This window comes from Dromiciops gliroides, chromosome 4 (assembly GCF_019393635.1).
Source record: "Dromiciops gliroides isolate mDroGli1 chromosome 4, mDroGli1.pri, whole genome shotgun sequence".
Classification (NCBI taxonomy): domain Eukaryota; kingdom Metazoa; phylum Chordata; class Mammalia; order Microbiotheria; family Microbiotheriidae; genus Dromiciops; species Dromiciops gliroides.
Window position 1 is genome coordinate 16,117,737 of NC_057864.1, and position 21,729 is coordinate 16,139,465.

General features: G+C 44.2%; 1 protein-coding gene across 1 annotated transcript; it reads left to right on the forward strand.

Annotated features, from left to right (window-relative positions):
• The first annotated feature begins 910 nt into the window (after positions 1-910).
• On the forward strand, positions 911-3,634 carry LOC122754524 (transcription elongation factor SPT5-like). The gene has a single exon (XM_044003057.1). It carries the CDS (start codon positions 911-913, stop codon positions 3,632-3,634), a length of 2,724 nt encoding a protein of 907 aa, XP_043858992.1.
• The last annotated feature ends 18,095 nt before the right edge of the window (positions 3,635-21,729 follow it).

Genomic DNA, 21,729 nt, shown 5'->3' on the forward strand with positions numbered 1-21,729 from the left:
CTTACATACACAGCTCCCAGGGCTCTAGCTTTTTCAAAGCATCCACCAGTCGTGCTGATTTTTTGTTCCTCCTTAAAAAATTGGAAATCGTTCTATGGGAAGTCTCTGGGGGTGGGGTGAGCGGTGGAGATACTGGGGCTCACTACTGGGCTATGATATGAGAGACAAACAATATCCATTAAAAAGAACCTTATTTTTAAAAGGTATAAAGATTGTTTTCTTCTTGTCTCTGAATTTTGTCTCTTTTTGTCTCTGATTACCTTGGGCTTAGCACAGTACCTGACCCAGAGTAGGTGCTAAATAAGTGCTAACTGATTTATTGCCATTTATGTAGCCATTGAAAGAGAACAAAGAACTGTGTTCCTGGCAGTTATTTCCTTAATGCCAGGACCTTCCTGAGGAGATGATGTCCACCTTTCCCAATCTCGCTCCCTTGGTTTGTATATGATTGTCTCCGTGTGGTTTCCTCCATTGAAATGGAAGCTCCTTGAGGGCAGGGACTTGGATGTTTGGGAATACTTAATTTTTTTTCCAATGACATGCAAAAAACACCTTTAACATTCATTTGCTTTTAAATGGTGAGTTACTCCGAAAACTCTCGTCCCTCCCTCTGTCCTTCCCCTGCTCCCTCGTTGAGCAGTCCCCAAATTGATATAGGTTCTACGTGTGCAGTCGTGAGGGACTTAGGTTTGATGACCATGAAAGTAGAGACCTTGTGCCCCACCTTGCCTCGATCTCCTTCCTTCCATTGGACGAGCACAAAAGACTTCCAGAATCATTGCAGCCCGGCCCCTCCCTCCCTGCCCAACGTCATTCCTCTTGAGGTGTGAATTCAGAGTATATAAGGCAGGCGACTGAAGTGACTCAAGCCAGAAACTGCCCCAAGAGCAGCTGCCACCGAGGCCTGGAGATGAGCCCCAGGCAGTCTGCCCGGAAGATGCCCCGGTGGGTTCCTCGCAGGGTCCCTGAAGAAGAGGACACGGAAAGTACGTCCGAGGACGAGGGCCTGGCCTCAGTCAGGGCGTCGGAGCAGCCCAGGTCCGAGTCCGAGTCCGAGTCCGAGTCCGAGTCCGAGTCCGAGTCCGAGTCCGAGTCCGAGGAGTCGGGGTCCCAGTCGGTGTCAGAATCAGATGAAGAGGTGTCTGAGGAAGTCGGGGAGGAAGTGGAGAAGGAAAAGGAAGAGGAGGAGGAGGAGGAGGAGGAGGAGGAGGAGGACGAGGACGAGGACGAGGACGAGGACGAGGACGAGGAGGACGACAACGACGACGACGACGACGACGAAGAGGAGGAGGAGGAGGGTCCAAGAAAGAAGGCCAGATGCCAGGGTTTCATCTTAGAGGAAGCTGAGGAGGATGCTGACTATGAAGAGGAAGAAGAAGAATGGGAGGAGGGAGCGGAGGACCTTCTGGAGAAAGAAGGGCTGGGCGGCCGCAGCGCCCTCCATGCCACCACCACTGCGGAAGACCTCTCCCAGGCCCGGCGCCTCCAGAATGCCTGGAGGGATCAGGGAGAGGAGGAGCTGGCCCACTATTACATGCAGAAGTACGCCAGTGTGCCTTTCCGGGAAGCCCAACGCAGAGCCCCTGAGCAGCCCTCCGAGGACATCAGCCAGCAGAGGCTGCTCCCTGGCATCCGGGATCCCAGACTGTGGATGGTGAAGTGCAAGTTCGGGGAGGAAAAAGCCACCGCCTTGACCCTCATGCGGAAGTTCATAGCCTCCCAGTTCACTGACAGCCCGCTGCAGATCAAGTCCGTGGTGGCTCCGGAATACCTCAAGGGCTACATCTACGTGGAGGCCTACAAGCCCAGACACGTGGTGGAAGCCATCGAAGGCGTGGCCAGCCTGCGCCAGGGCTGCCAGAGCCAGCGCATGGTGCCCATCGAGGAGATGACGGACGTGCTCAGGGTGCAGGTCAAGGAGGCCCGCAGCCTGCAGCCCAAGAGCTGGGTGCGAGTCAGGGCGGGCCTCTACAAGGATGACATCGCGCAGGTGGTTTTCGCCGAGCCGGGCCAAGCAACTGTCTCCGTCAAGATGATTCCTCGCATCGACTACGGCCTCATCACAGCCCCCAGCAACCAGGAAGCCAACTTCGCCAAGAGGAAGAGGTTCAACCGGCCCCCACAGAAGCTCTTTGATGCTCAGAAGATTCGGTCGCTCGGAGGAAAGCTGGCTGCAGATGGAGACTTTCTCATCTTCAGGGGGAACCGCTACAGCCACCAAGGCTTCCTCTTCAAGACCTTCGCCCTCTCGGCCCTGGTCAGAGACGGTGTGAAGCCCACGCTCTCGGAGCTGCAGACGTTTGAGGAGCGGCCCGACGCCCTGCAAGACGTCCAGGTGCTCGTGGAGGACAGCGCAGACGCCGAGCACAGCTTCAAGCCGGGAGACAACGTGCAAGTGAGCAGCGGGGAGCTCCTCAATCTGCGGGGCCGGGTGGTCAGCGTGCACGGGCCCCGGGTCATCATGCTGCCCAAGCACGAGCAGCTCACCGACCTGATGGAGCTGTTCGCCTGGGAGCTGCAGAAGGTCTTTGAGACAGGAGACCACGTGCAAGTGATCGCGGGCCGCTTCCGCGGCACCACGGGCTTCGTCCTGAGCACCCAGGACAACTTTGTGCTGATCTTCTCCGACCACACCAGGGAAGAGATCAAGCTACTTCCCAGACACTTGCAGCTCTGCCGGGACACGTCAGCCACGCTGGACGTTGGGGGCGAGCACCGCTGGGGCCAGCTGGTGCAGCTGCACCGGGACACTGTGGGCATCATCGTCGGGCTGGACGCAGACGCTTTCCAGATCCTGAACATGCACGACAAGCTGGTCACGGTGCGCCGCCAAGCAGTCACCCCCAGGAAGGAAAACCACTTGGTCGTGGCTCTGGACGGCCAGCAGAACAGCATTCGCGTCAAGGACACGGTCAGGGTCGTTGAGGGCCCACACTCTGGACTCGAGGCCAAGATCCTCCACCTCTTCAGAGGGACTGCCTTCCTCCACTCCAAGAGGCTCACGGACAATGGGGGCCTCTTCGTCTGCAAGTCCCGCCACCTTCTGCTCACCGGGGCTTCACAGTCTAGCTGCGGCCAGGGCCTCTTGGTAGGGGGCCCGGCTCCAGGCCCGAAAGCTGACCTCGCCAGTCCCAGGCCTCGTAGCCCCGAGGGTCCCAGGAGGCGAGCATCAGAGACAACCCCTGCCGGGGAGCTGAGCCGAGGCAGGGGCAGGAGCCGGGACCGGGACTCCCACGGGGGCCGCGGCCACGGCCACGACGGCCATCGCGGCAAGGACAGTCTCATCGGACAGTCGGTGCGCATCCGTCAGGGGCCCTACAAGGGCTACATCGGGCTCGTGAAGGTCGTGACGGAATGCATTGCCCGCGTGGAGCTCCATTCAACCTGCCAGACCATTTCCGTGCATCATGAGAGACTCATCCCCCTTGGTACCACCCGCCCTGGATGCGTGACTTCCACCTCGGCCACTACCCCCAGCTACGGCTCAGGCTCCTTCACCCCGCTCTACGGCTCCCAGACCCCCATGTATGGCTCCCAGACCCCCATGTACCAGGGTAGCTCTACTCCGTCCCAGACTGGTGCCTGGGACCCCAGCAACTTCAACACACCCTCCAGGCCATGGACGGCCAATTAGGAAGATGCCTGGCACCACAAGCCCACCCCGGCTCCGCCGTCCTACCCCGCAGGCTGTCCTCAGCCCTGAACCCCCGAAACTGTTCCAATTCTCTCTCCTTCCTTCCTCCAACGCCTTCTCCCACCGTGAGTCTGTAAATCTTGTTGTTTTGGGGGCTTTTGCAGTTCATTTTCTATTGTTTTAGTGTGAAACCATACAATACATACTTCTATATAGCAGTTCTTTTTCTAGAGGTGGAGAGCAACTTCATAAGTCCTTCATAATTAATTTGAATATTCATATCACCCAGAATAGCTTAATTATTCAGTTACTCTTCAAACAATATTGTTCTTACTGCAAGCAACTTTCCCTTCATTCTTCTCCTTTCACTCTGCATTATTTCTTTTTTCCCCCGGGGAAATGGGGTTAAGTGACTTGCCCAGGGTCACACAGCTGGTAAGTGTCAAGTATCTGAGGACAGGTATATAAATTGTGAGCCGCCTGCCATCATTGTATTTGGTCTAAGAGAGATGGCCAAATGACCATCTTTTTATTGTTTTTTTAATTTAATTAATTAATTTTTTACATATAAGGTATTTTATTTTTTCCGTTACTTGTAAAGACAGTTCTCAACTTTTGTTTATACAAGCTTTACAATTTCAGATTTTTCTCCCTCCCTCCCCTCCCTCCCCCCTCCTCTAGACAGCAGGTAATCTGATATAGGTGTGAGATATATATATATATACCCATAATAACATTAATCCTATTTCTGCATTAATCCTGTTATAAGAGAAACAATCAGAGCAGTAATGCAAAACCTCAAAATAGAAAAAAAAACAGCACCCAAAACAAAAGAAATAGTATGGTTCAATCAGCATCTATACTCCACAGTTCTTTTTTTTTTTTTTCTTGGATTTGGAGATCCTCTTCTATCATGAGTTCCCTGGAACTCTTCTGTACCATTGCATTGGTGAGAAAAATATAGTCCATCACAGTAGGTCAACACTCAATGTTGATGATACTGTGTACAATGTTCTTCTGGTTCTGCTCATCTCACTCATCATCAGCCCACGCAAGACCCTCCAGGTTTCTCGGAACTCCTCCTACTCATCATTTCTTACAGCACAATAGTATTCCATTGTATTCATATACCACAACTTGTCCAGCCATTCCCCAATTGATGGGCACCCCTCAACTTCCAATTCCTTGCTACCACATAAAGAGCAGCTATAAATATTTTTGTACATGTGGGTCCCTTTCCCCCTTCCATGATTTCTTTGGGAAAAAGACCCAAAAGTGGAATTGCTGGGTCAAAGGGTATGCACAGCTTTATCGCCCTTTGGGCATAATTCCAAATTGCTCTCCAGAATGGTTGGATCAGTTCACAGCTCCACCAACAATGAATTAGTGTTCCAATTTTCCATCTTTTTCTTGTTAATAAAATGAATTAATTGAATTAGTAAAGTGCCTTATTAATAAAATGATTAAATTACCTGGAAACAATGTTTCTTGGACCTTTCTAATTGTCACAGCAACTTGGAGGATGGTGTTGGCATCAACAGTAATAGGGAAGTTTGAACTCCACCGACAATGCATTAGTGTTCCAATTTTTCAACATCTAGCTCTCCCTTTCTAGTCTTACATCATGTCCCCCCTACCCTGTATCTACACTATGTTTCTGCTAAAATGGCATGTTTGCTGTGTCTCACACATAACATGTAATTTCCTGTCTCTTTGCCTTTGCATTGGCCCTACCTCATGCCTGAATTCTCGCTCCCTCTTCACTTCCACCTCTGAGAATCCTTAGTTCCCTCAAGGCTCAGTTTTAGAATACCTCCCTCCCTCAATTAATCAAGCACCCAATCAATCAATCAACAAGCATTTATTAAGTGCTAGCCATATGCCAGGTACCATGCATAAGGACTCCTCCAATGTCAGTGCCTCAAACCCTTCCCCCACCTCCCTGCCTTCTCCATTTTGCAGTTATCTGTATACATACTGCTTCTCTCAATAGAATGTAAGCCTCTTGATCAACATATGTCCTTCCTAAAATGCGGCACACAGAAGTGAACCCAGCAGATATGACCTGACCAAGAATTATCATATGGCCACACACACAATTCTGGCTTGATAACAGCCATTAGCAAACAGAATTTGAAAAGAAGCACATTAATAATTCGAGTCTGAAAACATTTTATAGGCCTGCGTTGGCCAGGGCTGGTTATCTACGAACATTGTTTTTCTCTTACTCCTCCTGAGACGATGACCACTGGGAAGGCCTAAAATCCAGAAAGACCTGGATAGGTGTTTTACCAATGCTTTTGTTGACCCTAAGTTTTTTTCTCTCTGGATCTTACCTATAAAGGAGATAATCCAATGGATACAGGGATGTGAGTCTAGCTAACTGACATAATATCACTCAATCCAAAGGCTTTTATGAAGAAACTTCCTTTATTTTTAAATTTTTATTTATTTATTTATTTTTGCGGGGCAATGGGGGCTAAGTGACTTGCCCAGGGTCACACAGCTAGTCAGTGTCAAGTGTCTGAGACCAGATTTGAACTCAGGTCCTCCTGAATCCAGGGCCGGTGCTTTATCCACTGCGCCACCTAGCTGCTCCAAGAAACTTCCTTTAAATATGACATGGGACATCTTAACTTGAAATTCAAATAAACTTTTTTTAATTGTTAAAGTTTGTTTTGTTTCACAGTGATTTTCAGATCAATTCTTTCTGTCCTGGTGAGTCTTCCCTCACAACAAAGAAAAATAACTGAGTGGAACTAACCCACACAACATCCATGTCTAAAAGTGTATGCAGCTTTCCATACCAATAGTCCCCCGCCTCTCTCCATGGAAAAAGAGGGCGGTACATTTCCTCATGTCTTCTGCAGACCATGGTTTGTTTGACTTTGATTTACTTAGATTTAGAGTTGAGATAAACCTAGAACCATCTAGGCCAATGCCTACATTTTATAGATGAGGAGGGTAATCGACTCTCTCCAAGCCCCTAAGGTAGTAGTGGGATTCAAACCCAGGCCCTGTTACTCCAGCGCACCCTTCTGAGCCGCTGTCACTGTGTAAATGATTTCCTGGTCCTGCTCATTTTACTCTGCATCAGCTCATACAGTTGCAATATAGTATAGAGGAAACTGTGTTTGAAGTCAGAGGACCTGAGTTCAAATCCCCATTCAGCATCTTACTCTCTATGTGATCTAAGGCCACTCTCTGTGCTTGTCTGGGTCTCAGCTACTCCATGTGTAAAAGGAAGGGGTTGAAAAAAAAAAAAAGGAAGGGGTTGGTCTAATGTCCCATCAAGCTCTCAACCCTGATTCCCCGTTCCTCACTTCCTCCTCTACCATTCTCCACTGCCCTTCAAGGGGACTGAGTCTAGGCTCTGTACCACTGACTCCAGCCCCCACCACGGTGTTCCCTTCAATATGGAGGGCTGCTTCCCAATTCCATTTATTCACAGCAGTCTAACTTTTACAAAGAAATATTTACATCAAAGGTATAATCACAAATATGCAAACTGACTCCACCAATTGTTGTGGCATTGTTTCAGTCACATTTGACTCTTTGGTCACATGCTTATGCTCAGGGCTGCAGTCAGTGAAGTCATTTGCCTGAAGCAAGTCTGGGACACTAAGCTTCATCTCCTGATTCCTAGGACAGGGCCCTATTCATTCAAATGTACTCCTCTCAGAGGGGCCAGCTTTTGTAGACCAAGGAGCCAGTGATTTGTCCAAAGTCATACAGGGAGCCAGCTTTTGGACCCACATCCTCTAGTTCTCAACCCCCCCTTCCCCCCCCCCATCTCATTAAACTTTTCCCCATGATTTTTTCTGCCTTGGGAGTATCAATGAGCCAGTGACTAGCTTGGTGGTCTGCCCAAAGAGGTTTATTAAGAATACCAATTAGCTGGAGTCAGGAGGACCTGAGTTCAAATCCAGACTCAGACACTTGACACCTCCTAGCTGTGTGACCTTGGGCAAGTCACTTAACCCTCATTGCCCTGCAGGAAAAGGAAGGAAGGAAGGAAGGAAGGAAGGAAGGAAGAAAGAAAGAAAGAAAGAAAGAAAGAAAGAAAGAAAGAAAGAAAGAAAGAAAGAAAGAAAGAAAGAAAGAAAGAAAGAAAGAAAGAAAGAAAGAAAGAAAGAAAGAAAAAGAAAGAAAGAAAGAGGAAAAAAAGAATATCAATTAGGTTAGGACGCTAATGCATTTGTGGGTGGAGTTGTGAACTGATCTAACCATTCTGGAGAGCAATTTGGAAACATGCCCAAAGGGCTATAAAACTGTGCAAACCCTTTGACCCAGCAACACTGATGCTAAGTCTATATCCCAAAGAGATCCATGTGTACAAAAATATTTATAGCACCTCTCTTTGTGGTGGCAAAGAATTGGAAATTAAGAGGATGTCTATCAATTGAAGAATGACTGTGGTATCTGATTGTAATGAAATATTGTTGAGCTATATAAAAAAAATGATGAGCAGTATGAGTTCAGAAAAACCTGGAAAGACTTATATGAACTGATGGAAAGTAAAGTGAGCCAAACAGGAGATCATTCTACAAAGTAACAGCAATATTGTGTGATGATCAACTGTGATAGACTTAGCTTTTCTCAGCAATACAATGATCCAAGATTATTCCAAAGGACTCATGAAAAAATTTGATCCACCTCCAGAGAAAGAACTGCTAGAGTCATAATGCAGATCAAAGTATACAATTTTTCACATTTTTGATGTGGTTTTTTGTCCATTTTCTTTTACAACATGACTAATATGGAAATATGTTTTGCATGATTGCACATGTATAACCTATATCAAATTGCTCACTTCAGGGAAGGGGGAGGAGAGGAAAGAAGGGAGAGAATTTGGAACTCAAACTTTTAAAAAATGAATGTTAAAAATTGTTTTTACATGTAATTAGGGAAAAATAAAATATTATCTTTTAAAATACCAATTAGGAATTGGATTTCACCTGGCATCAGCAGGGGTCATGGTGCCAGTCTGTCTCCAGCTTTCATTCTGAAGGAAAATAGAAATCCTTCTCTCCCACTACAGAGACAGGCAGAAAGCCTCCCTCCTTCTTCCATGTTCGAAGCCATTTCCGAGGAAGGCTGAAGTCTTCCAAGGAGCCGACTTAGAAACTAATTCGGTGAAGCAAGTGCAAACACTATTGGAATTCTGCAACAGCAGAATATGAGGAAAAAAAATGAAATGAGTGGAAGGTCCTCCCTCAGACAGTAAAAGCGAGTCTCAAAACTCTTCCTGGCATTTCTGTTGCCACAGCTGGAAATGATTGGGTTCTTCCTGTTTGCCTCCAGAGGGGGATGGGAGAAGTTGGCACGCTTCTCTTTCCTTGCTTTTGAGTGGGTGTAATGCCATAGCATTGTCAAAAATAATGGCAAAAAAAAAAAAGAAAGTAAGAAAGAAAGAAAAAAGAAAAGAAAAGAAAAAACAAGGGGAGAGCAGTGTTTGGAACTCCTTTAAGCTGAACTCATTCCTCTGGCAACAAAAGTACTTTGATTCAGTTGTTTAGCGAGCTTCCTAAACCACACAAATGTAATCAGGCTGTGATTGAATCAACAATAATGATAAAAGTAATAAAGATAATGGCTGGCTTTCTACTGCTAACAAAGCACCTTATGTGTGTTGTTCCTTCCTTGTGTCCTTACAACTCTGGCAGGTGGGTACTGTTATTATCCCCATTTTACAAATGACGAAACTGAGTCTGAGAGAAGTTAAATGACTTGCCAGGGACACAGAGCTAATAAGTGTCTGAGGCCAGATTCAAACTCAATCTCAGGTCTTCCTGACTCCACAGTCTTGAACTCTATCTGATCTGCTTCAAAAATATAAAGTTAGCAGGGGCAGCTAGGTGGTGCAGTGGATTGAGCACTAGTCCTGGATTCAGAAGGACCTGAGTTCAAATATGACCCCAGACACATTACTAGCTGTGTGACCCTGAGCAATTCACTTAATCCTCATTGCCCCACAATATATATATATATATATATATATATATATATATATATATATATATATATATATATATATATATATATAAGGGGCAAATCAGTCTTTAATAAATTTGAGGATCCAATGAGTTAACATGGATAAAGGCTTCAAAACTATATAAATGGTAGTTATTATTTCAAGGGAAGAGGAAATAAATGAAAAAGGCACAAATAAGAGCAATATATGTTTAAAACATCTTGTTAAACAAATCAATCAAACAAACATTGATTAAGCACCTCCTAGTGTTGGGCACTAGACTGGGAGATGAGGCTACTGAAGAGAAAAATGAAAGTCTCTTTACCCTCAAGGAGTTTATGTTCTGTTGAGCATAGACAAGTACATATGTGATCATGTGATGGCAGAAAGTGAAGAGGAATTAGGAAGTCTCTTGATGAGGGTAAAAGCTGGCTTGAAGCTTAACATTAAAAACCCAAAAGTCATGGCAACTGGTCCCATCACTTCCTGGCACATAGAGGGAGAAGAAAGGGAAGCCCTGTCAGATTTGATATTCTTGGGCTCAAAGATAACTGCAAACAGTGGCTGCACCCAGGAAGTTAAAATATTGCCCCTTGGAAGGAAAGCTCTGAAAAATCTGGACAACAGACTAAAAAGCAGAGACATCACCTTCCTGACAAAGGTCCATATAAGTCAAAGCTATTTATGGTTTTTATAATAACAACAAACGTGTGACTGTGAGAGTTGGACTATAGGGAAAGCTGAGCACCACAGAATCGAGGCTTCTCAATTGTGGTGCTGAAGGAGACTCGTGAGAGTCCCTCAGACAGCAAGGACAAATCAGTCAATACTTAAAGAAATTAGGGGCAGCTACATGGCGCAGTGGATAGAGCACCAGCCCTGGAGTCAGGAGTACCTGAGTTCAAATCTGGCCTCAGACACCTAACACTTACTAGCTGTGTGACCCTGGGCAAGTCACTTAACCCCAATTGCCTCACTAAAATAAAAAAATAAATTAAAAAAAATACTTAAAGAAATTAACTCTGACTCTTCGCTGGAAGGTAAAAAACTGGAGACAAAGTTGAAATACTTTGTCCACATAATGAGAAGATGGGACTCTGGAAAAGACCCTGATGTTGGGAAAAATTGAAGGCAAAAAGAAAAAGGGGTTCTGAGGATGAGATGGAGAGTGTCATGGAAACAATGAACATCAGTTTGGACAGACTTTGAGAGACAGTGAGGGATAGAAGGGTCTGGAGTGCTGTGGTCCATGGGGTCAGACATGACTGAATGACTGAACAATTTTTGGAGAGAGGTACTAGCAGCTAGAATAAATCTGAAAACTTTTGTTGGTTTTTAAAAAATATTCACATTTTTTTATAAATAAGTGAATAAAATGAAATTATTTTGGAGTTTTATGTAAAGTGCAGTGGACTATTAAAAAGAAAAACATCTTTTCTTGTAGCTTCATAAAAAGTCTCTCAAAACTTTTAAATATAACTAAGCTCAGCTCCTTGAGGGCTGGGCTTTTTGTTGTTGTTATCGCTCTTATCTTTATAAATAAGAAAATGTTCACATTATATATGGAAGCATCTATCAGCTCCTTCAGTGTTCAGAGCTGTCCTAGGCACCCAGGGACAGGGACCCTAGCCCCATGAAACTGTCTACTAAAAACATAAGATACCAATACCAATAACTAGAATACATACTATTTTATAATTATGAAACAGTACAGAGATATATGAAATCTAGAGGTGAAAGGGATCATGAAATTGGTACAATTCGCGTTAAACTAAAAAGGATGGTTCAGCAATTCGACAGGAAAATAAAAGGGTTGGCATTCCAAGTATAAGGTACTCATTAATGGAATCACACAAAAACAATCACATCTTGATTCAATCAGAGTGTGTGCCAGTGGTGAATATGTTGATACTTTGAGAGAATTAAAGGGTTTTGGTCCTTGGCAGAAAAGCAGATGATGCTAAACAAGAAACATCTTGTGATTAATTAAGGAGATCAAATTACATCTCTTGGGCTATATATAAAAACAACAAACTAGTTCAGAGTTTGTAAGTCAAGAGTGACCTTGTCTCGTGATGGAAGAGTTCTACAGCCAAGTTCATTGGTACAAATAACGAATCCTCTTATGTGATCACATTACCTATTTTTCATAGGATTGAACCTAAAGACCCTATTTTACATAATTCTAATTTTGGTAAAGGGGCAGCTAGGTGGCGCCATAGCGCAAAAAGCACCAGGCCTAGAGTCAGGAAGACTCATTTTCACGAGTTCAAATCCAGTCTCAGACACTTGATAGCTGTGTGACACTGGTCAAGTCACTTCACCCTGTTTGCCTCAGTTTGCTCATTGGCAAAATGAGCTGGAGAAGGGAATAGCAAACACAACCCCAAGTGGTGTCACAGAAAGTCAGACGTGACTGAAATGATTCAACAACAACAAACTTTGAATAATGTGAATTTGAATACCTATAACCACATCAGGGGATTCATTTTTCCCACTTAGGACCTTGCTGTAGTTTAAGATTCCAGTAAGAGAGATGGAGCCAAAACCTTGAGAGGGAATTACCATTGGGGTGGTGTTGGGCAGTGAGGTAGAAGGGGAAGGAAAGGCTGTCTTTCTCATCTTTCCTCCTCTCATCGTTGGCCATGAAAGTTGGCCATCACACACACACACACACACACACACACACACACACACACACACACACACATCCAGCTGAAAGTGGTTATCCCCCAAGGAAAGGCTGCTCCAGGAAGCATGACTTTTCATGGTTGAGGCTGGCCAGGGGACCACAGTGCCCTAGTGTGGTAAGTGATGCTGCAGAGCTACCCCTGGGACTTACTTCCTAAGGACTCCAGGAACCCTTTGCCTCTTTGCCACGTCAGTTTTCTACTCCTGCGCCTTTGGACTTTAACATTTCGAATGTTGGGGCAGCTAGGTGGCGCAGTGGATAAAGCACCGGCTCTGGATTCAGGAGTACCTGAGTTCAAATCCGGCCTCAGACCCTTAACACTTACTAGCTATGTGACCCTGGGCAAGTCACTTAACCGCAATTGCCTTACCGAAAAAAACAAAACAAAACATTTTGAATGTTGGGGCAGCTAGGTGGCACAGTGGATAGAGCACTGGCCCTGGAGTCAGGAGTACCTGAGTTCAAATCTGGCCTCAGACCCTTAACACTTACTAGCTGTGTGACCCTGAGCAAGTCATTTGCCTCACCAAAAAAAAACCAAACAAACCAAAAAAAGACAAAAGCAGTCCCTGCCCTCACAGCATAGTGGGGGAGGCAACATGCAAACAACCTTGTAGATACAAGATATATACAGGGTAGAGAGGAGGTAATCTCAGGGGAAAGCACCAGCATTAAAATGAGAGAGGCTTATTGCAGAAAGTGGGATTTTTGCTCTTTTTTTTTTTTTTAGGCAGGGCAATGAAGGTTAAGTGACTTGCCCAGGGTCACATGGCTAGTAAGTGTCTGAGGCTGGATTTGAATTCAGGTCCTCCTGACTCCAGGGCCTGTGCTCTATGCACTGTGCCACCTACTCCGCCCTCCTCTTTTAGGTAAGGAGAAGAAGAAAGGTCTACTGCTAAATGCCACTCTATGTGTGTTGGGGGAGCTGGGTGGAAAGGGAGGTTGACCAGGGGGCCACTCTGCATTCCCCCCTCCACATCCAAACATGGGAGAGAGCAGACGGCAGCCAGGAAGTTAGTCATTGCCAAAAAAGGCCCAAGCAGTGAGTCATGGCGTCTTCCGAGTCCCAGAAGTTTCCAGGGAAGCTCAGCACAGTCCCTGGGCTGGCCCCCACAGGCAAATGCAGCCTCTACAGCATAAGCATATACAATATAAGTGCAAGTTAATGGCAGCTGTGAGGCTCAGCCGAGACTGGGACACCCTTGAGCTGAGTTTTGAAGGAAAGAAGTAATTCAAAGAGTCATGAGTGAAGAGGAAGGACATTTTAGGCATGGAGAGCAGTCAGCAAAGAGAACAAAGACCAGAGAGCAAGTGTCATGTGTGAGGAACACCCCCCAAAGCCCCTATGGCTGGACAGAGGTTTGAAAGCTGAGCTGGATTGAGGTTGCAAGGAGCTTTAGATGTCAAAAAGAGACATTTCTATTTGAAGTGGAAGGAAGGAAAGAAGGAATGAAACAGCATTAAGCACTTGGTATGTGCTAAGCATGGCACTAAGATCTGAGGATACAAATAGAAAAATCAATCCATCCCAACCCTCAGGGAGCTTACATTCTTTTTTTAAAAAAAAAGTATTTTATTATTTTCCAGTTACATGTAGAGATAGTTTTCAACATTTTTTTATATAAGATTCCCAATTTCAAATTTTTCTCCCTCCCTCCCCTCCCTCCCCCCCCTCCCCTAGACAGCAGGTAATCTGATATAGGTTATATATGTACAATAACATTAAACATATTTCTGCATTAGTCATGTTAAAAGAGAAGAATCAGAGCAAAAAGGAAAAACAGAAAAACAACAGCACCAAAAACAAAAGAAATAGTATGGTTTGATCTGCATCCATATTCTACAGTTCCTTTCTTTTCTTTCTGGATTTGGAAAGCCTTTTCCATCCTGAGTCCTTTGGAACTTTCTTGCACTGTTGTACTGATGAGAAGAATCAAGTCCATCACAGTTGCTCAACACATAATGTTAATGATACTGTGTATAATGTTCTTCTGGTTCTGCTCATCTCACTCATCATCAGTTCACGAGGGAGCTTACATTCCATTTGGGGAGACAATACTTACAGAAGGTTTCAGCTGCCAGTCAAAAAAAAAGTCCCATAGTCCTTTGGGGCAGCCACAAAACAGATCCTCAGGTCTCTTCCATGTCATTTCCACTGAAATTTCTCAGGTTGAGCCATTGGACAAGAACTTTCTTTCCTCGGTCTCTGGTAGCCATGGCTGCAGTCTCTGCAGGAGCAGTGACTGGGCAGCATCTCCGTTGGGGCTGCTTCCCAGGGTGATGGCTAAGAGTCTTCAGTTCAGGTCCTGGGCTGTCTCCACTAGGGTCTGAGGGAACATGATGATCAAGGTGATAGTAAGTGGTCTGACTCACCTGGTACTTGCTGCTTCAGCCAAGCTAGCCTGCCTGCCCCATGAATAGTGAAAAAATGACCACTAGATGTGGTGATTAGCACTGCAGGGCTACCTTAAAGAGAGGTTGGGCATGGATATAAATATAAATATGTTGGCTTATGTCTCACAGCTGATTCAATTTGTTCAAGAGGATACCGTGGTGACATTACAGGCAGGAACCATGCCTGCAAAACATTTCCTCAATAGCCTGACATAAAACAAAGAAACTCACTTGACCCAGAGCAGACATGTTCCACGGAAGTTAATTGTTTGGTGATTTCCCATACTTGAAGTGAAAATGTTTCCTTTTTAAACAATGGACTTGCTCAAATCTCAGCCTGAGAAATGTTATTAGGAGCATGAATTCAGACCCATCTGCAGATTTGTTAGAGCAAAAGTAAAATTAGTGCAAAGCTGGAAGAAAGCAGAGGAATGAGAAAAACATGAAATCAAAATATCCCCCACCTGACCTCCTTAAATTTCAACCAGTTATTGATGCTCCCAACATGGGATGCAGATGGAAGAAAGGATGCAGGTAACAATTACAAACTTTCGCACAAAAGCTTAACTGCTATAATAAAATACTTTTATGATTAAAAACAAAAAAGCTTAACCGTTGTAAATCAAACTTCATGAGGAGGAGAATAAAAGAACCCTAAAAAATTCCTTAATCAGCTAAGAGTTGGTTTACTTGCAAAGCAAAAAAAAAAAAGAAAGAAAGAAAGAAAAAAGAAAAGACATCCAAGGTCATCATAGATTTAGAATATAAACTTGTTTGTAAAATTTTATAGAGAATGATAGGAGAAGATTGTGAGTAGTTTTACCTCATAAAACAAAAACAGGAAAAGGGGAAAGCTAGTTTAAAGAAACCCAACCAAGGTCATTTAATGTAAGGGGCTAAAATTCTAGCTAGTCTGTCTAAAATATCTAATGCGTGGTCGCCAATAAATTAGAAGCTTTAGCAAGAGTTAGACTTTTAAGCATTTATTAAGGAGAATAAGAATTTGGTGAAGAGAAAGGCCTAGATTCTTTTTTTTTGGGGGGGGGAGGCAATTGGGGTTAAGTGACTTGCCCAGGTTCACACAGCTAGTAAGTGTTAAGTGTCTGAGGTCAGATTTGAACTCAGGTCCTCCTGACTCCAGGGCCGGTGTTCTATCCACTGTGCCACCTAGCTGCCCCTAGATTCATCTATCTATTAAAGGGAGAGAGCATTCCTAGCTCACCTCTCCGCCAGAGTCCACATGCAAGAGAGTGAGCCAGTGCGCCAGCCTCCCCCTCCCTCCTCCCACAAGCCAACGTCACTTCCTGACGCCAAAGAAAACCACATGGTCCTGCGGTCAGAGGCCTCTCCTCATGGCGGAGCTTTTCTACAGTAGGTCTCCAGCAGGTGGCATTATTCCAATTGTTACATTAAAAATGAAATTGGAAGGACAACTAAAAAGATGGAAGACAGAAAGGATCTGCAAAAGTTTTTATCAATAAGCATAGTGCCTCACATTTGGAATCTATCATGGAAGCCTTGGATATGCTTACAGAAGAATCAGAAATGACATCAAAGAAAAAGAATATTGGCAAAGCTGCCATATTGGATCATGACGATATAGAGGCTAGAGGCCACTGAGGCATTCATTCTCAATCTGCCTTAAGGAAAGGATACCAAAAATGTGGGAAAATGTCTCAGACTTTATGAATACAAAAAAGGGAAAGATGAGCAGGAATGGACATCACCATCTTACCAGTCTGTATAGTCCCTTGTCCCTTTGTGTGGACATTCTTATGAGAATGATCTACACACCCATTACTGGCATCCTTGATGACAGTATTCGTAAGGAGCAGATAGCCTTTGGCAAACCATGTTCTAGAGCAGATCATATGAAGACTGAAAGATGTAATGAATACAATATCCCATTGTACTTAGCATTTGTTGGTACATTTTAAGAAAGTGAAAAGACTTTCCTCCCTTGTTCAGGTGAAGATTATGTAAGATTTCTTGAAAGATAAAATAGCAGAGAAGACTTTTTTAAAGGATCCTTTGACCATTAACATCTAGTGAAAAGAGGGAAGTATGGTTGCCACAGGTATTCACCACTGCCTTGGAAGAGACCAAGAGTACACCACCTAGGTGGAATCAGTGAACAAGTGTTTATTAAGTGCCTACTATGTGCCAGACAGTGTGCTAGATGTTGGGCATTCAAAGAAAAACAAAAGATAAATAAATAGCTCCTGCCTTCAAGGAGCTTACATTCCATCGGGGAAGTTAATGTGTGTTTAGTCTATAAATACCTACCCCAAATCCATAAATACAAGGCAGTTTGGGGCAGCAGGAGGCACTCACAGCTGAGGAGATAAGAAAGACCTCTTTGGAGAAGCTAATGCCTCAAGTTGGGATTTCCTACATTTCAGAAGTTCTTAACCATTTTTTTTTGGTATCCTGGATTTCTTTGGCAATCTGATAGAGCCTATCAGTCCCCTACTCAGAAGGATGTTTTTAAATGCCTAAGATAAAATATGTAGAAGTACAAAGGAAATCAATTATACTGAAATGTGCTTACCAAAATATTAAAGAAAAAAATATAGGAATCCCAGGTTAAGAAGCCCTGATACAGCTGAAGAGTGATTCCCTATAGATAGTGACACCATCCAGCTGCTTCTGTCCTTGATGCTATTGCCCTGACCATACCCAGCCCCCCACTGCTGCAGGGATGAAGGCCATTAGAGGAGCCAGCATTCATGCAGCACCTTGAGGTCTGCAAAGCACCGATGTTATCTCATTTGATTCCCCACAGTATGAGGGAAGTGCTGTTATTATCCTTAATAGTATAGGTGAAGAAACTAAGGAGGAGAGAGATGAGGTGATTTAACCAGAGTCACACAGGGTTTGAGGCAGTATTACTACCCCAAAGACCACTGGGAAACCAGAATTGATGGAGAATGCCTATTATGCAGACTAATACAAGCAGATATGTGGATGGTTTATAAAGCTCACCCAGCAATATATAGATATCCTAGGCAGATTTGAGAATAATTTAAAGGGAGGAATGGGACCTAGATTGTTACTGGGAAATTGTCAAACTCTTTTAATGGTCTTCCCCAAATTTTTTCTAGAAATGAAAGCTCATCCTTTTAATCCTCATGTTCTCCTGGTAGTGATGGATAGCTACAAGTCATGGAAAACTAGTCTTTGAACAATTTAAAATCAATATGACCCAGAGGTCAGTGAGAGGTAGGAAGTAGACTGCAAAACATTACAAATAAGGAATGATCAAAAATAACAAATGTAAGATTGAAAAATAAAATGAGTAGGTCTTGTGATTAGAGAAAGAAATAATCAGATGGCCCAAGCATCCCACTAGAATCCCAGAAACACCAGGAAAAGATGAAGATGGCTTCCAGGGCAAGTGGGGTGGACTCCTCTGTGGTGAACCTATGGGAGGACAGTCTTCTAGTTGGCAAAGAACCAAAGAATCTGCTGCAAATGGATTTCCAGCAGGAGAATTACAAAGACAGCACTTTATGTGTTACATGGGGAAAGTCATTGACTTTGTACATTTCAATTTTTTTGTTTGTTTATTTGTTTTTTGTGAGGCAATTGGGGTTAAGTGACTTGCCCAGGGTCACACAGCTAGTAAGTGTGTAAAGTGTCTAAGGCAGGATTTGAACTCAGGTCCTCCTGAATATAGGGCCGGTACTCTATCCACTGCTCCACCTAGCTGCCCCTAGATCATTGACTTTGAAGTCAAAAAGCCCCTGCATCAAACTCCACCTATGACTCTGACTGCCTGTGTGGTGAGCCTCAGCTTCTTCAGCTGTGAAATGAGACCAGATGTCCTCTAAGGTACCTTTCAGTGCAAGATCTATGATCCAGTGATATGCTGATCAAAGGGATATATCCAAATGTATTCTTCATGAGCATCTTAAGTCAACAATTAGGGCACTCACCTGGGAATCAGAAGACTTTGGACTTGAGCCCTAATTCTGCCACTTGAACGGAGATTAGCTAATAAATAAATGTGTTATATAAAATGATGTCACCTTACATTTGATGATTACAACAGTTTCTTTAAAATAGAGGTGAGATGATAAGGACAGTGGAAAAAGGGACCCATCAATGAACTGGGTTCTTGTCAGCATTCTTGGCATTCTCCTCCATGGATTTCAAAGCATGTCCAAGCACTGTTTCTAATCAGGTTACCAAGAGAAGAAAGAGAGCCTTTCGATTGGCTGACTGCTCACAAAAGGCATTCAACTGATGATTTAGAACTTTTCTTTTCCTGACCTCTTCAAAGATGAGGCTTCTCTGTGTAGCTGACACCTGGATGTTATGTGGCTTCTGAAGATTCTGAAAGGCTCTGTTCTTTGCCTCTTTGCTCTTGGTTGAAGGAACATCTGACTAGGCTTTGAACTTTGAGATTCGAATGATCCAGAGAGTGAGCTGCAAAAGGTCCCGGAACAGGTATTCATGCCAGATTTTGCAGGTAGAAGAACCTGGTGATGGACCCAGCATAGAGGTGGATGAAGGCGTCCCAAAAGATAAGTCATCTGGAAGATGGCATGCAGAGATTGTACCTCCAGATGTTGGGGAGGGTAGAACACAGCAGAAGGGGAGCTTTAATCACTCCAACCCCTCAGGGGTAGCTCTGAGGAGGGGGGGAGGGAGAGATGTAGCTAACCTGTTCTAGGAACCTGACCTGAAGAGAGGGAGAGGTTGGGAGAATAAGTACAGGATTTTGATATACTCTTTTATTTTTCCAGGGCAATGAGGATTAAGTGACCTGTCCAGGGTCAAACAGCTAGTAAGTGTCAAGTGTCTGAGGCCAGATTTGAACTCAGGTCCTCCTGAATCCAGGGCTTGTGCTTTATCCACTGCACCACCTAGCTGCTCCCAAATACTCTTTATCTCCTTTGATTATTCCCAGAAAAAAACTACGATAAGAATATTCCTTATAGTCAGTCATGATCAGAAGAGAACCAGGGAAAGACACAACCTCTATGTCTGCTCTTCCTTCATGAATCCTGTATATCTCCTGGGAGGTTTAAATGATGAACCAGAGGCCTTGATACGTTGTGGAGACCAGCACTCTCTCAGACTAGAGAGGATGGAGGGTGGTGCTTCATAAATGTTTATTGACTAACTAATGAGGGAAACACATGCAAACTAGCCTTTTGGGTCACTTACAGTTTTGCTTTTTCAGGAATCATGGTGTTCCAAGACTCACAGTCAAAGAGCCTCCATCCCCTTATGCCCACCTAGCCAACTGTTGCCCACATACACCCTTCCATCAGTATCCCTCAGCCTTTGGCCAGCACATCCCCCATCCCAGACAGCTCTCCTTCCTTCCCTCTGTCTCTTAGGATCCTAGCTTCTTTCACTGCTCATTTGAAGAGCTCACCATCTCCCACAACTCCCACCTTAAAGTTCTTACTTTGGATTTTCTGGGCATATATTCTGTATTGACTCATCTATGTACATGTTTGTAGGATTGTAGATTTAAAGCTAGAAGGAGCCTTGGAGGCCACATTATCCAAAGCCCCCATGTTATGGATGAAGAAACTGAGGACCAGAAATGTGACTTATGGGCAAATGATTTGCAAAGTTCAGTGATTTGTACAAGGTCCTATGGGGAGTAAGTCCCAGAGAGTCTCCTCTCAACCCACCCTTTTCTCTTTCCACCTTACTAAACTCTTTTTCTCCCATGATATTTTTTCTTTTCCTTTCTTTTTTTTGTGGGGCAATAAGGGTTAAGAAAATGAGGGTGGTTTGACTTTTTTGGGGGGGGGCAGGTAATGAGGGTTAAGTGACTTGCCCAGGGTCACACAACTAGCAAGTGTCAAGTGTCTGAGGACAGATTTGAACTCAGGTCCTCCTGAATCCAGGGCCAGTGCTTTATCCACTGCACAACCTAGCTGCTCCCCACCTCCCCCATTATTTTCTTCTGACTTGGAGGCAGGAAGTATTTTCTTTTTGTCTTTGTATCTGTAGCACCTGTGTGTGTGTGTGTCTGAGAGAGAGAGAGAGAAACAGAGACAGAGACAGAAAGAGAAAGACAGAGGCAGAGACAGAGACAGAGATAGAGACAGAGACAGAGACAGAGACAGAGACAGAGACAGAGACAGAGGAGTTCAAGCCTGAGTATGTATGTGGGTGGATGGGTGGGTGTGAGTATAACAGAATTCTGAAAACAAGCCTGACACATTTTTATTATTTTTCTTGTGCTTTTTTGCTAAGGCTCATTGGGTTTAGAGATTTTCATATTTAAATCAAACAAATTAAAGGTACCTAGCAGTGTTAGCTGGTGATTTATAACCCCACAGGAAGGTCGAGTTAATGGGTCTCATTTAGATTGTGCTATCAGTTACCCAGACACCCTTTGGTCCATTCTGTTACTGCCTTGGAAGTTTACATTTGGAATCATCTGTGTAAGCAGGCTCTTAGGATTAGGCAGAAAACCAACTCTCCTCTGTCAGCACTTTTCACAGGTTGCATCCTTCTTTGTGGAAATGCACTCCCTAAGCAACAACACCAATAAAAGTGGAATTAAAGAATGAAAAATCAGAGGGTGATTCTTTGGAGCTGACAAGTGGAAAGAGTCGATTTTTTGTAAGGAATGAATGGCTGATTGTAGACTACAGACTTGAGAATGCTGGCTCATGAGGGTTAGCGCATCCGCCAGGAGCCCTAAATGAACACAAAGCTCTTTAGGAGTCAAGTACTCACTCATGTGAAGACTGTTTCCATATGACAGCAAGCAAAAACGAGGCCAATTTAGAAAACCAAGGGATACCTCAACAACTGAATTCACCATTTGATGTCTGAAACCAACTCTAAAGCAACAAAATGAACTGATTTTTTCCTCCAAGGCAAGTTACTCCTTACATTCATTTCAACAAGTATCTAAAATTAGTCTACTGCAGTGGTACCATGGACAGGTAGACCAGAAGCCCAGCTCAACTCCTCACTCACTTTGTGATCTTGGACTAAGTTCATTTTTCTGGTCAGTTTCTTCATGTACATAATAAGAGCATTGAGGTAGGAGAT

Excerpts from the sequence above, each read along its gene's own strand:
- LOC122754524 (XM_044003057.1), top strand. The coding sequence starts at position 911 with ATGAGCCCCAGGCAGTCTGCCCGGAAGATGCCCCGGTGGGTTCCTCGC.